This window comes from Glycine soja, chromosome 17 (genome assembly GCF_004193775.1).
Source record: "Glycine soja cultivar W05 chromosome 17, ASM419377v2, whole genome shotgun sequence".
Taxonomy (NCBI): domain Eukaryota; kingdom Viridiplantae; phylum Streptophyta; class Magnoliopsida; order Fabales; family Fabaceae; genus Glycine; species Glycine soja.
In genome coordinates, this window is record NC_041018.1 from 3876368 (window position 1) to 3892212 (window position 15845).

Sequence of the window (15845 nt, forward strand, 5' to 3'; positions counted from 1 at the left end):
GTACCCATTGAAAAAAAACAGAACATTTTTTGTAAAAAAAAAAATGAACCTTTTTATTTTCTTTTAAAATTTATCAAAATTATGTGACACAAATAGTTATTTAACCTTACATTTTAGACCCGAAAAATGACATAAGTTACTTCGTGGCATGCATTGACGTCCCAGCATATCATATTGTGGTGAACTGGTGATTATTATAATATAAAATAACAATAATAAAGAGAATATTTATTTTGGTGTACATATTTATTGTACTTATTTTATTAATTCTTTAACTGTTATTGTATAATTGCATATTTTTTAATTTTTTATTTTCTATTTAACTTTTTTTTCCCAAGCTATTTGAGATCAACTATCTTACAAAATAGTGAATGGATATGGATTACGTACCATCGACATCGAGTGAGATGCTACAATTGCTTAATTGTTGAACTTTAACTAATAATTTTATAATTTAATAAGATAGAAGAATAAAAAAAAAACTGATATATTGTATATTTGAATATGATTCAAATATAAAATTTGGTTAAGATCTCAAAATTTCTAGACACAATGCTTCTTCCTCTCTTCCTCTTTTATTTTATCCCATATTTCAAAAAATAAAAATAAAATACTATAATTACAAGAAATAAAGATTACAGACTCACAATGCTTAATTGTTGTAGGAGGAGTACTGTAGTACTAATAGTAATAATAACATAAAAAAATGATCAAGAAAAGGAGTCATAGATAAGTTGCTCATGTATGCACCCGATTTTGGCAACAAAATGCCAAAGGAATCATATATGTGTACTCAGGGATATATATGGCTGATATATACGTGGTTCTTGGCTTAAGCGATAATGCGATGGAGCTTTCACATGCACTTGCAATGCTTTTATAATCTTCATATAGTAGGTGGCATAGGTTGTGCTTGGTAGGTGAGTAACATCCCAATTCTGCTTACTGGCACTTCGTGTTCTGTAATTGGTTGGTTGCACCGTTTGAACAACTGATTACTCACCCTCAATTGCTCATGTCTTTAATGAACCTTTCATAATGCAAGATTTACAAGGACCTTGGCAATGATGGCATGTACAAGGACTCAAATGACATCCTATGATCGATCGATCCCCTTCAATATATTATATTAATCACTTCTCTCATGTTTTGGCACTTGGCAGTAAATAAAATCATGAGTTTTCTTAATTAGTTTGCTTTTTCATTTTTAATCTTTTTACATCAAAAGGGTCATTGGAGGATGGTGTTTTGGCCAACCAAGGTGGCCATGGTGTCTCATGTTATTCATCTGTGGAGATTAGGTTTATCACTTCCTTTTATTAATTTTTCTCCTACGGTGTGAAAAGTAGGTTTGGATTCATGCTATCATGCTTGATTATATATCCCTCCTACCATATATGTTGACTTCCCCAGTTTCTAATCAGAGGCCCTACCTTGTCTGCTATGTATATATACAAATGTTTCCTTTCTTGCTATGTATGTTTGAAAGTTTGTTCTGATCAGATTAGCTTCAATTTTGGCTTTACAACCAAGAATATTAGTTCAAAATCACCCTGTAAATCGCGAATTTCAAACGCGCAAAAAGTTGAGTTGTAATCATTTATTTAAATCTTCTATGACGTTAAAGTGGTGGGGATTTTTTACCATGTCTCACTGAGGCCATGTGCTAAGCCAGTGGAAAAAGGTTAAGCTTTTTTAACTTTTCTTTTTCTCATCGGGTAGGAGGAAAAAAAATGAATCTGCTTTTACTTTTTCTCTTTTCAGTTTGTCTTAGTTTGCTTTGACAAGTTGTGCTAGTGAACATGAGGTTACTACTGCACTCTGCTTCCAGCTACCTATCTTTCTCTCAAAATCATATACATAGCTATCAATTACCCAACTCAATCCAAAAACTGTTAGCATTAACTCCTACCATGCATAAAGCCTATATACCATAATCTCAACTAGGAATCAAAGATGAAATTAATGCTAGCTAGCTTACAATGAATTGTTTTTAAATTCATGAGTTCCACAAACTATGGAAATAATTACAATTAATGGTTGCTTTTTTTGAAGAACTAAACTACAAACATAGACCACTAGCAATGGCTTTATTTGTTTCCAAATTGGTAGTTTCATAGACAGGAAGCTCTTCTTGGTACCTTGCAGCTCCAATAAGATGATCCAGCTCAAACAAATCTGAACTTGAACAACTCACATCATCATCATCATCATTTTCATCATTCTCATTCTCACCATTACCATAAAAACCTATAAAATCAAATTCACCCTTACCAGAATTTCGGTAACCTTTTACAAAACCCCTAGCTGCTGCTTCTTCGGTTGCATTTTCTTTTCCCCGAACAGTGTTCTTCTTCAGCTCCTTTATGGAAGAACTTCTAGTAATCTTTCTCACAGTGAGATTAGATTCACTCTCATAAATGTTGTTACATTTCTTATTATGACTATGACTATTAGATTGCGGTTCAGAATCCTCACCTAGGATTACGCTAACGGGGTAAAACCTCACGGATCTTTTGACTCCATTGTTGTTGGGTTTTTTAGCCGAAGAGGGTGTTTTGCTCATGCAAGACCTTCTAGAAAACGAAGAAGGCGTGGAAGAGAAACAAGGGGACTTTGATTTGTGCTCGAAGCTAACATCTTCAACGGCTCCAACGTAACACATTTTGGCTTTCTTCACGTTCTGTGAGTTGAAGATGGAGCTAAGGAAGCTAGCTATTCTACTCCCTGGTGAAATGGGTTGCTTCACTCTCTGGTTCAATTCACCGTAAATTTTCAACGCCCTCAACTTGGTCCTTGCAAAACCACCTTCTTTGTTCTTTTTTTCTGAACTCATTATATGGTCCTGCTTCTTCTTCTTCTTCTTCTTCTTCTCCGATGTGGGCCTTGCTGGTCTTTGTTTCTTCAAGGTTGTTGTTGTCGTGTCTGTTTCTGAAGAGGAGAATATTCCCCCTGCAGAGCTGCATTCTGAGGAGCTTGAACTCGAGTTTAGCAACTGAGCATTGAGGGAACGGGAAGAACCATACTTCTCCATCCAATCTTCCAACATCACTGCTCGGCGAAGATTCATTCTCTCCTTTTTGCCACCTTTTTCTTCAGAGGTGAAACTGTGTGTGGCTAAGGTTTGATCGTGGTGGTGGTGGTGACCCAGTTGTTGATCGTCGTGAAGGTTGGATTTTGATTCGTCAATGGAGCGGTAAATGGCGTCGAGAAGAGAAGAGGAGAAGGAAGGGGTTCTTCTCCTTTGTGGGCACGTGCCAGCAGCTTCTTTCATCGATCTCTCGTGCATTTTTGGTGTGTTTAATTTGTTGGCTACTACAGGGGAAGAGGAATGGGAAGTTGTTGTTATTATTATAGTGAAATGAGAAGAGAGGGAATGATGGTGGTGGTGTGAGTGTGAGGTGAGAAGGGAAGACAATGGAGTTTAGTTTAAGAGGGTAAAGTGAAAAAAGGCTGTGGCAATGTCCGCGCAGAGAATGTCAAAAGGGTTGAAGGGGGAATAGAAAATAGTGCAAGTTGAAACAGAGAAATGAAGGAGGGGAGAGAGAAGGGAGAATTTTAATGACAAATGACAGGGTTGGTTGGGATTGTGTTTGTATGTGTTTGTACAAGAGCATGTGTAGGCGTTGGCACTACAAGTGTACGTACAGATTTCGGTGAACATACATATATATAAATAATAAAAGAAAACAGAGAAAGAAAGAGTTGTGGGAAATACGAGACGGTGACAGCGGTGAGCTATTCAAAATAACTCAGAGAGAGTAATTATTAGGTTACATTTACATTTTGAAGTGAAGTGGTTAAGGATTGAGCATCAGCTAACTTCTGTCTTCTCTGTATATATGGCCTTTCAAGTCTTGAACTCGTGAGCGTTTATAATTAGTTTAACTGATTGAAATTTTGGCATTTAGAATAATCAACTTTTAAATGTTATAATTATATTCTCTTTTATCTCTTTTTTTTATAACCTATAAAAGGTAGAGTATACATTGATAATTATCCTTGAGTTAAAAGGGGTTTGATTTTGATGGGAATGAATGAGTAGGAAGGTTGGATTTGGAGAGGCAGTAGAGTAGTGTAGGACGTAGCAGAAGGGAACAGAGCATAGTGTAAAAAGTTGGAACGGGACTCCCGCGCGTGCGGGTGATCATTTCAGACTTCAGATCACACTCCAACAGACTTTTTGCTTTCTAAGTATTTTAAAACAAAACACAATTCTCATTTACTTAACCACATTTTTTTATGTTCTCAATTTTTCTTATTAGCATAGCAATTAAAAAATATGATTAGCATTTTTTATTTTATTTCTACAACGTGACATTTCAAATAGAAATTTTATTTTTAATTAAATTATACTTCTAAAAAGTCGAGATTCTTAACAATAATTTCTTATAGGAACTAATTAATTATTTAATTATTCTTAAAATAACATTTTTGTAACTATTATTAAAAAATCTAGTAATTTTACCCCATATTATCTTTATAAAAAAATATTCTCACCTAATGACAAAATATATATATATATATATATATATATATATATATATATTCTCAATTATTCACAAATTAGTATTTTAAAAACCTTTTGTGTTTAATAATTGTATTTATAATTGTCTATCTACACCATAAAAAATGTTAATAATGCATTTTTTTAACATATTATTTATTTATTATTGATTTAAATTTATAAGAAAAATTATACAATTATAAAAGAAACTTGTTAAATCAGAATTGCATCATACAAAATTATGTGATTTTTTCCAATATATTTCACTTAATATAATAAAGTGTATTATATCATAATTTGTCAGTCATGTAATTATTCAAGATTTTTTTTTATATTTAAATCTAGGAGTGTTTGTAATTTTATTTTAGCACGTAAAATCATTCGAACCAAACATAAAAATAATATTATTATTTTTATTTGATTTGAATGTAATACTAAATACAAATAATTCAGTTTATATATATAATAAGTGATATAATATAAAAATAAAAATAAACAAAAAAGTGTGAACTAAGTACAAAAATTAATGTACCAAAGAAATTATATACTCGAAAATGTTTAATATTCATTTATATTGAATCAATTAACATGATTGGAGTGCGAATGTGTACAAAATGATTTTTGTTTGCTTCTGAGTACAAAATGAATTAATTATAATTAGATAATATAAATTATTCAAATATAAAATGCTTCACATAAGTTTGTGTAGCATTATTTTTAAGTTTTCATAGTTCCAAGTATTTTACTATTTTAAATTATTCATCATTTTCACCTTATTTTTTGTTTACTACTTAATATTTATATTATATATTCCACTCATCTTTTTTTAATATGAAAACATATTTCGCTCGTATCAATTGATCTATGTAAGATAAATAAATATGAACATTATCAAGTTAGGAATTTCTTTGTGATAATAATATGACTTTAATTTATTTTCACATCTATATTTTCTACATCATATCCATTATTGATTTTATTTTTCAAATTTCCCTTCTTTTGCTTCTCTCTTCTTTCCGTATATCTTTTAAAGTACGAAATGATTATTTTTCAAATAATAGTTTGATTATCTCTTAGCAACATTTAATACAGCATTTATGAATGCCAGCAGAAACCAAAACAGCGCGAAAATCTAATTAAAATAATAATTCTAAATTGGGTAATTTTTTTCCCCATCAAATCGGACGTCTCACTATAAAACAGGGACTGTGGAGGGAAAAGTTTCAAATAGACGAAATAAGTTTTGCCTTCCACGGGCCCAAAGTATATTTTGACCAATTAATTTAAAATTAATATCTCAAGTAATTTTAGGTTATTAATATAACATTTTAATCAATCAATTGAGTTAATTAGTTAATTACATTATAAAATAAATAATATTATTATATATAACATTAAAATTTTTAATATATATTTAATGCGTATGTAAATTTAAATAATAAATTTTGTGAAAATTAATTTTGATATAAATCATACGAATTATTTAATATGTATATTTTTTATAAATAAAAAATATTTACTATTACAAAATTTAATATATATTAAATTTTGTAATAGTAAATATTTTTTATTTATAAAAAATATACATATTAAATAATTCGTATGATTTATAACAAAATTAATTATCACAAAATTTATTATTTAAATTACATACCCATTAAATATACATTAAAAATTTTAGTATTATGTATAACATCATTATTTATTTTATAACATAATTGACTCATTAACTCAGTTGGTTAAAGTGTTGTGTTAATAACTTGAAAGTCATAGGAGTTTTATGTAAGAAAATAAAAAAAAAAAAAATTACAAATGAAGTTCATTTGTAAGAGTCATACTACATCCATACGATCCGTATGACTCATAAGATGATAGGGCAAAATTGAAAAAAATGCGAAAATGCTGGGTGCACCCCCTAAGTAGAAGGGCTATGAAGCATTGAAGCCCATGGAAGTTTTGGGTCAAAGGTTTTATTGCATATGGCCATTTATGACCCCAAAGGGAAAATTTTGGCAGTTCATTATATCACTTGCGGCTTTTTATTGTCGATTTTGTTAACTATAATATTATTTTTTAGAGCGTTTATAATCATTAAATATTAATAAAATTTTATTGATTAATGCTTGCAAGTTACATACACAAGATCATTTTGGGTAGTTTGTTTAAATTTATTTATTAAAAAAACATTTATTTTAATAAAATAAACAATTTTTTATTTTCTTAGTATGTTTGTGTAAAGTGTTTTTCTTAAAAAAAATTGTTTATTTTGAGAAAAAAATCTTATCTATTTATTAAAGAAATATTTTTTAAAAAATATTTATTTTAAAAATTTAAACAAACCAGCCCTTTCTCCGATGTCCCCCAAGGGAATGTGTACGTGAAACGTGGTAGAATGAAAATATTCTATGTTATTTTAATAAAGGATAATAATTATTTTTTTCATTTTCCTGTGAAGCTTTTGCTAGACATTTAGCTATCTTAATTTTTAATTGTATCAACATTTTTTTATTTATAATTTTGAACGCATTTTTCACCAACTCAGTTACACACTTACAAAAACAGTCATATAGCCAAGGACTTGGCTTGGAAATTAGAGACCAAGTAACGAGCTCATTATCGTGCCTTTTACCAGATAAAAAATCAGTACCACTGGAAACGTGGAGCTTATGTTTATATTTCCTAAAAAATATTTCGTTCTACAAGACGCAAAACAATACTACAATGATATTTATTCTGAGTACAGAAGAATCAGGAACGGAAAGAGCAGAGATATTAAGACACGTATGCAAAAAGAATAAAGAAAAAAAAAACAAATAAAGAGTAACTCAGGAACAAATAAACCTGGTGACATGCATTTTCATATGTTTGTGCATCATAACTGATGCGTGATGGACCTAGAAGTGTAGGAACAAAATGATGAAAGTGGATTCATCTTCTTTATCCAATTTGAATAGTAATAGAATTTACACCCACCAGACTTCTCAAACTTTTTAAGTAAATCATTGCTGCTCTTGATCCGCTAGTATCTTTACTAGAAACTATATTTACCACCCACATTCAAGAGAATATAACCTGAACCGATCACATGTAAATAGCCCAAAAAAAGGCAGAGATGCAAGTAGCACCTCATCTGACATCTTCACCTATAAAGAGATTTAATAGTAGTATAACAAAACAAGTATGGAACAATTTAATAAGCAACACCAGCTCCACACTTTGTAAAGCATCAGCAGCCACCTCCTTTGTAAAATCTCACAACTCACAAGTATTGTTCATGTATTCTGGCACGGTTCTCTTCCCACCATAATCTAGCATGCATCTCCCCAAACTTTTCTCGGCTATGTAACACATGAGAACACCAAGAAATAAATTCCATAGACTTCTACATCAAAATTCAACCATGAAAAACAAGCACAATGTATACGTTTATGTATGTATGTATATATCTTCTGCTGCCTAGATTTACACCATCCATACACAATGGAGGCAATGGTCTGTGGGAACAAAATGGGAGGCAGTAATAGACAAATCAGCACGAAAATTTGAGCATTGCCTGTTTCCTAATTCTTATACTATAGGCCAATTAAGTGGTATTGTATTAAATGGTTAGATATTTGACATAGTAATGAACTGCTAAAGGGCATTTTCCAGTCATGAAATTGGCAGCAAGTGTACCTGAACCTGACTCGTTTGAGCTCTCTTGCACCACCTGGCAATGCTCTGATCGTAATGTAAACCCCAGGTTCATCCTGTTCAACCCATTCAGTCTCCAATTCACTAGCATTACTGATTGAAAAATCACCCGAGCGATCAGCCTCTCTGGATGAGCTACTTCTGATAGAAGCCTCCATTGATGATATCTCTGTCTTGGCCGCACTAATGGTGGACACTTTTGGTGTTGAGTTCATACCATTTGAGTCATAGAAATGCCGAGATTGCATAGACTGATGATCAAAGGAATCTGAGGATGAGTAACCCATTCCCATCCCTGTTGGACGGTACATATTACGAGGTAACCGCTCACTGTTCAGTGGAGGTGTTACAGGGCTTTCTTCTACTGATTCAAGCTTTGAGCTCTGTTATGAATCCAGGTAAAATTAACAAATTAAAAGCAGTAAAGCAATAACTTTGAATTCAGTAATTAAGACAAAAGTGAGAAAAGAATTATTGCTGGAAATGATTATTTGTTTTTAAAGAAAAGGCAAAGCTAGTAAGAAGGCATTGAACAAAAGGGAGGGTTATTAGTTTGTCACAATGAAGCACCTGAACTTTTTAAAGTACATTCACTGTATTTAAGGAGAAATTATTAGGTAATTTTGGATTACAGGGTTTATGTGACACCGATATAAGTTTTTAAATTTATGAAAAAATAATTAATGATAATTGATTTATTTTATGCTTCACTCCTTAGACGATTTATTTTATTTTGCGTAATCGGACTAAAAATCACTGCCCTAAATAAACAGGGTTGAATCAATGAACTCCCAATTAATTAGAATTCTGTAATTTGACCCATACTTCTATATGCCTGCATATAGGAATTGAACGGCCTATGCATTGCCCCAAGTAACATGCAGCAGCCAATTAGTAAATTGTATATGTTTTTACATGTGTATAAGCTACCCAAATTACCTCATCTTCAGATCTTAGAGGCGTTGGAAGAGGAAATGCTTGGCGGTTAAACCTTTGAACATTGTAAAGTTCCATAACCTTGTCGTAGTTCTCTGCCCACCACCTTTGAGCTTGCCATTTATTGAACATCTCTCGACTATACATAATAGAAAATAAACCAAAATTCAATTCACTTCTCTCTAGTCCTGATGTCATCATATGAACTATGTGCATTAGAACAAAGCACCATTGGCATTTAGCATCTGAATTTTGGAAAAGAGCAATGCAACAGTATTACAAAACAGTTAAAACTAAATTGCCCCTTTTGTCCTTCCCATCCCACCCTGTTTTCCTTTAACTTATTTTTCTTTTTTCATATATGTGATGTTGGGTAGATTGGTGGAATAATGATTCTTTCAAACGAAATGATAATCAAGTTTTTTATTTTAAACATATTCTGTATGAGTGGTGTCCGCGTGACTATACAGCTTAAAACATCAACTAGTTTCGGTTTGTTGCTGCTATTATGATGTTATTTTGTTGACCAAATAGCTTTCTTAGATGAATTGCAAGTTATTTTAGTGGTTTATGACACTGTAATCCATCATGCTAAGTTACTCAACTGATTATTTTTGACAAAGAATTCTCATATAAATAATAAAAAGCAAAACCGATCATTCGGTGCGTGGAATAAGTTGTTCTACAGCCAAAATTTGACCTTACATTTGGGTTTTGTCTAGACAATCAAAAGCAGGTGGGTCCAAACGTAATTAGTGACAAATGCATAACTAAAATCCACCAAAACATGAATTGACTTAGATTTTTTTTGGGGTCAAATGAATTGATTTAGATGGTTGAATAGGTTTTAAATTTGATTTAGCTTGAGATAAATAAATGTCTTAAATTTCTGCGTTGAGGTTGTGGAAAAGACAAAATAAGAGACAGAAAATTATGCGTACATAGACCCACCCACTAATTCCACATTGGTTGGGACTGCATCACAAGTCACCAAGTAGGACCAACATACCCAAGTGTCATTCATGTTTCTATCCTACAACAATTTAAGAAAAAAATGTGATAAAAGAATATCTATAAGAACTATACTGTCTATCTTTAACATTATTTCGTGCCCACGAGTAGAGGTTCATATTTTTGTCTTGTATATATTTCCGGAGTGGATGATGATGGGAGCATTTCCCTAGCATATTGCAGATTAAAAGACAAAAAACTGGTGTTAGATGAAGACAAAGTGACGAAGAATCGCTGAATCAGGCATGACACAACAAAATTTGAAAAGTAAAAAAGGAAGCAGAAGAGTTTCCTCCGACCACTCGACAAAACTCGGTTTAAAGGTACCAACACAATCAACAACGACCCACCAGGGCCACCACCACTTAGAGGCCACAATAAGTTCTCTTTTGGACACCTTTTTTGATTGCTTTTGGCAAGAGCGTGAAATTTTACCGAGGAATGTGGGGCCCAAACCTACTCTCACATGGTATTCACGGAGGAGGAGTAATCATGCTTTCATTTATAGCATTGGGGGATTTGGACTTTGGATACTTGGATTGGCAGCGACAAGTGAGCATAAATGCATAATTGTGATCAAGCCCCGTTCCCACTTAATAACGAAAGACGATAACGTGTCAATGGCATTAAGTTCCAAAAATTGGATGATTTTCTGGAAACGGCAATTACCATTACTCACTGCTCTCCTCAAAACTCATGAAAATCATCCATAGGATTAAATTAAAATTTCACTAATACGACTTAATGGCATTTCACTGTATTGTCAAGATCAAGATGGAAAGAAATAAAGTTTTAATATCTCTATGCATATTATAATAATTATTTTACTATTATAATACATCACATTTTAGGCAATGCGATGCGACACATAAAATCAGAGGAATAAAACTTTATACTGACATTTATCATTGAAGGAATTTATTCCTACAGTTTAACATTACACAAAAAAATGCATAAATAAATCCACCGACAATTTAATAATATAAACTATGACAATTAAAAATATTCAATTGTATTTCTATTTTAAAAAATTATCTCCAATAATACTCTCCGAATCGTATATTAAACGTGGATAAGAAGTTTTAACAATGTATCTCACATAACTTTTAAAAAACACTTTTTTTTAAAAGAACTTTTAATAAACACTTAAACTATTTTAATTACAACCAAAGGGGTCTAACACTATTTTAATTACACCGTTGTTATATTAGTGTTTAAGATAACAATAAATCCGATTGTTAATCATTTTATATTTTAAGAGAATTAATATTATAAAAAGATTGTTCAAATTTGTATAGTATATAATTAAAGAAAGCTTGAGATATTTACATTTATCACATCTTAAGAAAAAATGTGTAAATGAGAGACCCTATCATTATACTGGCCGAATTCGAATCCCGTCGTCCTCATGAGAATTGTCTTAGGTTAATTAGCATATGAACCAAGAATGTTAGTGTTCCACATGACTGATTCTTTGGGATTCTTAGAAAATGCATATAACAATTCATTCTATATTTTTCACTAAAAAGTGGGGAATATCTTGGAAAAAATCAGTTAAGAAGCCGCAAGTCCAAGTGAGAAGCCGTTTCATTCCAGACATAGCTAAGAAGCGTATGCAGAGGCGAAAGCGACCCTACTAGTGAGGTGTAGCAAAAGGCACTCATTGTCATCATCACTGTCTAGACGATCCAAACAGCGACCAATCATCACCCAACACTCACACTCACCGTCCGATCCAAACCCCCAACGCCAACGAAAACAACCACACCACTGCTACTGTCGCCCCCATTACAAACACAGCACGAGACCAGACCCGTAACGTAACCAAACATAACAATAACATATCATAACGCAGTAATAGTATAGTACGTACCTGAACCGTATACGCTTGAGATCGTTCCCGCCACGTGGCAACGACACGAACGTAATCAAAACGCCAGGCTCCACCTGCGCAACCCACTCCTTCGGCTCGTTCTCTTCAACGAACAGCACCACCGGCTCCGCCCTCCGTCCGCTGGCGGAGTTCGGCGTTCCCTCCCCGCTCGAAATCCCCTTCAGCCGCGCCTCCATCTCCTTCCCCCACGTCCTTGTCGTCGTCGAGCTCGAGCTCCCCGTTCTCCGGTACGACCACCGGAACCGGTCCGAATCCGCGTCCAACTCGGTGGCGTTGCTCCGAACTCGCCCCTGCGTCGCTGGCCCCGTGCACGGTGCGCAATGCTTGTACGCTCCCGAGGCCTTCAACGCCATATCCCTTATCTAAACACCGAAATTAACTATTAACAATCGTTTTCACTTTTCAATATTCAATTTCGTGGCTGCTACTTGTACACTACCTGAGAAGTAAGGGATTTGATGGCTTGCGATTTAGCGGCGCTTGTCGCGTTGTCCGGATCCGATTCATCAGGTTTCTTTGGACGAGCTATGCACGTAAGCATTTTCGCTTCTTAATAATTAATCAAATTAAATCTCTGCAAAAAAAAAAAAAACACGGATTCCACTACACTTCACTCGCATTACAGAATCTGAAAGAGAAAGATGAGAATTACAGTGCACCTGAGCGTGAAGCCGCGAGTGACGAAAAAAATGTGCGAGTTCAATCACGAGATCAGAGAATCTCTGGTGGAGACAGGAATGGAATGTTATTATAATAATAATAATGGATTGCGGAAAATGAAATTCAGAAAGTGGGAAGAGGGGGCACGGTGTCGGAGTCAATGGTGGGTTCTCCGGTGGCGGCAGGGTAGGGGTGTGATTCTATTGGTTTTTTTTTATTTGGTTTGCTTTGCTTGGTTCGGTAGAAGCTATAATGGTGTAAGAGTGCTGCTGTCTGCTACTGTGGATTTCACTTTTTTTTGTCTTCCGGGCTTACCGGTTACCGGATGTTAACTGCATGTGGCGCCTCTCGCGCTTACTGTGTTTTCTAGTTTTTTATACTTGTTTGCTCAGTGTTCAAGGAACTTAGTGCTCACTTTCTTGGGTTTGTGCTTGGCCCATACGCGTCTATGTACTGAAGGCTCAATTACAACCCAACAAGTAAAACTGTAGAAGGCCACGTTCTTGATGTTACTACATGAATATTACTACTAGTTCTTTATGCCAAAGTCGTATATAAGTTTTTTACAGACGAGGAGTCCTCACCGTATTAAAGCAAAATAGATTCACAATGCTGTTTTGGGAAGGGCAATGGTTCGAAATTGTGTGCCTATGCTTGTCGTAAATAGTGATAATCATAAAAAATTTAATTAAGTGGACCATAGTCAGCATATGTAATCAATGGCACGTTTCAGAAGGTTTTATGGTATGGAATGGATTTTCATGAAGTATAGTAGTATATCTTAATTAAGATGCCACTTTTGATGAAAATATTACAATTAAGACGTTTCCACAAACTACATTACTATTAAGACACTTTTAATAACAAATACAGTAAAACTATAAAAGAGTAGATTTATACTTGAGACAGTGGTATATCTTAACATTATTGGGTTACACCAAAATTAGTTTAAATGCATATAAGATGGATGGATTTGAAACTTTCCTTGCATGAGCACCTCTTCAACTCTTATATCTCTTTCTTTTAAATGGCTTTTAATTAAATAGGTGCAATCTTTTAAGCTAAATATGACTCTGAGAATCTTGCTATAACTTTTTTTCTAATGGTAAAATACTTGATCCAACAAGACATTGTCAATTAATTAAAAAATTACTATAAATATTTCATCACCACTAATTTATTTATTAAAAAATAGTAAATAAATGCATCAGATTCAAATTTTGCAAGAAGTTTTCACTGTGGTGAAAAAAATGTAAACTATACATGAACATCGTATTTTATCTTGATTTATTTTAAAATTCTAAAAAAAAAAGAAACAAAGTTAAAAAAACCTAAATAATGATTTATTTAGGTCCAAACATTAAAGAGGGTTATGAAAATGACAACTACTAGATAAATAAAAAATAAAATATTTTTTTGTACTGATAAAAAACATTTAAGGAATTGTTATTCTCACTGCCTACATGTGTTTTTTTACTAATTTTTTAAAATATTTTTTTCATGAAAGTATGTTTCTATTGTACAAACCTACAATGAAATTACACTCTTGTTGCAATGTATGGAGAGAGAAACAAATATATGCAACAAAAATATAATTTTGTTGTATATTGTGCAACAAAAACATATTTTCATAGCATATATTTGTGCCTTGCCCTCTAAATCACAATGAGAACATAATTTCATTGTACACTTTGTAACATAATTAAGTTTTTGTTGATTTATGTTGATAGACAACCTATAATTTTGGTCAAAACCAACACCTCAATCATAGTACAACAACCATGGTCAAAATGTGCAACAATTAACAAGCTTTGAAATCAACATTAGAGGACTAAAGTCAATAGTAATTGATATCACTAAAATCAATACACATAACATGAAGAGATGATAGTAATAAAGTAACTAATATGAGAGTAATCAATTGAAATGATATCCTAGTATCGTCTATTATATATTGAGATCCTTTTGTTAGAATAAAAAATAATAAGTTAAATTCTTGTATACATTATAGGTATGGTCTTTATCATGAATGAGTTTCAAGAATGTAATATTTTTTTCATTGTGATGTAATAAAAAACATGGGACAATCATTCTATAAAAAAAGAAGATAGAATTTAGTTAATGAACAAATTTACATACTTACAATTTAAAAATGGGTACTTAAAAATGATTTTGCACATGTAAATTATATGAACATGTAATGTAGACTCTACCTCTATGTATGCCATGTATCTAGCTTAACATATCTCGTTATGTGAAAATTAATAATAAAAAAATGAGTTAGCTGCAGCTTGACTAATATAGTGAATAGAATATATATTAATTGTTTTTTTCGTTGTTAAATTGAAGAGCTATGGTGACAACCAGTTAATTTTTTTTTTATAGGAAGGATGTTAACTCATTTCATTAATAATTTGTTGATAAATACAAGTAGGAATTTGATCAAAGATTTAGACACAAACATAAGATATTGATGCCCTAGCTAAGGTGTGAGCAATAATATTGGTTGATCTCCTAATGAAACTTACCATGGAGTTTTTGAGAATTCAGAAGTTAAGTTCAACATCTAGATATTCTTGCTATCTAGTTCAAAATGAATATTTGCAAGACCAAGTTGTTGGCCACATTGGATACCATGCAAAAGGCCAAGTGCTTATGCCAAGTTCAGGAGAACTATCAAAAGTCATAGATTTTGCTGCAACGAAGCTTTCGTTCTCCCCTCTAATACATATGGCCACACCATATTTACTTGACTCATTAAAGAGGGTTGCGTCTGTATTGATTTTGTAGAAGGCATGCGTTGGTTTCGTCCACATGTGAGGAACCTGAAGATGTTGACGTTGCAATTGTGTATTATTAATTGCAGCGTACGTGTTCATTGGTCCACTCGTTGTGCAGCTGGAGTGCTAAGTGAACGGATGTTTCTGGTTGGACATCGGTCTGGTTCCACAACCCCTGATTTCTTCGAAGCCAAATGCATCAGAGTGTCATGCAAAAATTAGTGTTGTTTGTTGGGGGCAAAGGATTCCAGCAAGCTGAAAACTAGTTGGTTAACGTTCTCAACTTGAAGAATATGATCTGAAATGATGTCCCATAAACCTACAGATTCCCACACTCTCACCACATGATTACAACCAAACATAA

General features: G+C 33.0%; 2 protein-coding genes across 4 annotated transcripts; both read right to left on the reverse strand.

Annotated features, from left to right (window-relative positions):
- Positions 1–2052: 2052 nt before the first annotated feature.
- On the reverse strand, positions 2053–3619 carry LOC114392936 (protein BIG GRAIN 1-like B). Its single transcript, XM_028354201.1, has one exon. It carries the CDS (start codon positions 3287–3289, stop codon positions 2063–2065), a length of 1227 nt encoding a protein of 408 aa, XP_028210002.1. The 5' UTR covers positions 3290–3619; the 3' UTR covers positions 2053–2062.
- A 3683-nt stretch (positions 3620–7302) lies between these two features.
- LOC114392331 (protein Brevis radix-like 4) lies at positions 7303–13179 on the reverse strand. Of its 3 annotated transcripts, XM_028353418.1 has the most exons (6): positions 12701–13173; positions 12481–12615; positions 12021–12403; positions 9140–9275; positions 8183–8583; positions 7303–7845 (listed from the first exon to the last, which is right to left on the reverse strand). In XM_028353418.1, exons 2-6 carry the CDS (start codon positions 12580–12582, stop codon positions 7767–7769), a joined length of 1101 nt encoding a protein of 366 aa, XP_028209219.1. In that variant the 5' UTR covers positions 12583–12615; positions 12701–13173; the 3' UTR covers positions 7303–7766. The 3 variants fall into 3 exon arrangements, with proteins under 3 accessions (XP_028209219.1, XP_028209218.1, XP_028209220.1); XM_028353417.1 differs by having other exon boundaries at positions 7333–8583; positions 12701–13179; XM_028353419.1 differs by having other exon boundaries at positions 7333–8583; positions 12481–12566; positions 12701–13178.
- Positions 13180–15845: the final 2666 nt, after the last annotated feature.

Excerpts from the sequence above, each read along its gene's own strand:
- LOC114392936 (XM_028354201.1), bottom strand. The coding sequence starts at position 3,289 with ATGCACGAGAGATCGATGAAAGAAGCTGCTGGCACGTGCCCACAAAGG.
- LOC114392331 (XM_028353417.1), bottom strand. The coding sequence starts at position 12,582 with ATGCTTACGTGCATAGCTCGTCCAAAGAAACCTGATGAATCGGATCCG. Across the intron at positions 12,404-12,480 it reads TCAAATCCCTTACTTCTCAG|ATAAGGGATATGGCGTTGAA; the intron begins GTAGTGTACAAG and ends TTCGGTGTTTAG. Across the intron at positions 9,276-12,020 it reads CTCAAGCGTATACGGTTCAG|TCGAGAGATGTTCAATAAAT; the intron begins GTACGTACTATA and ends TATTATGTATAG.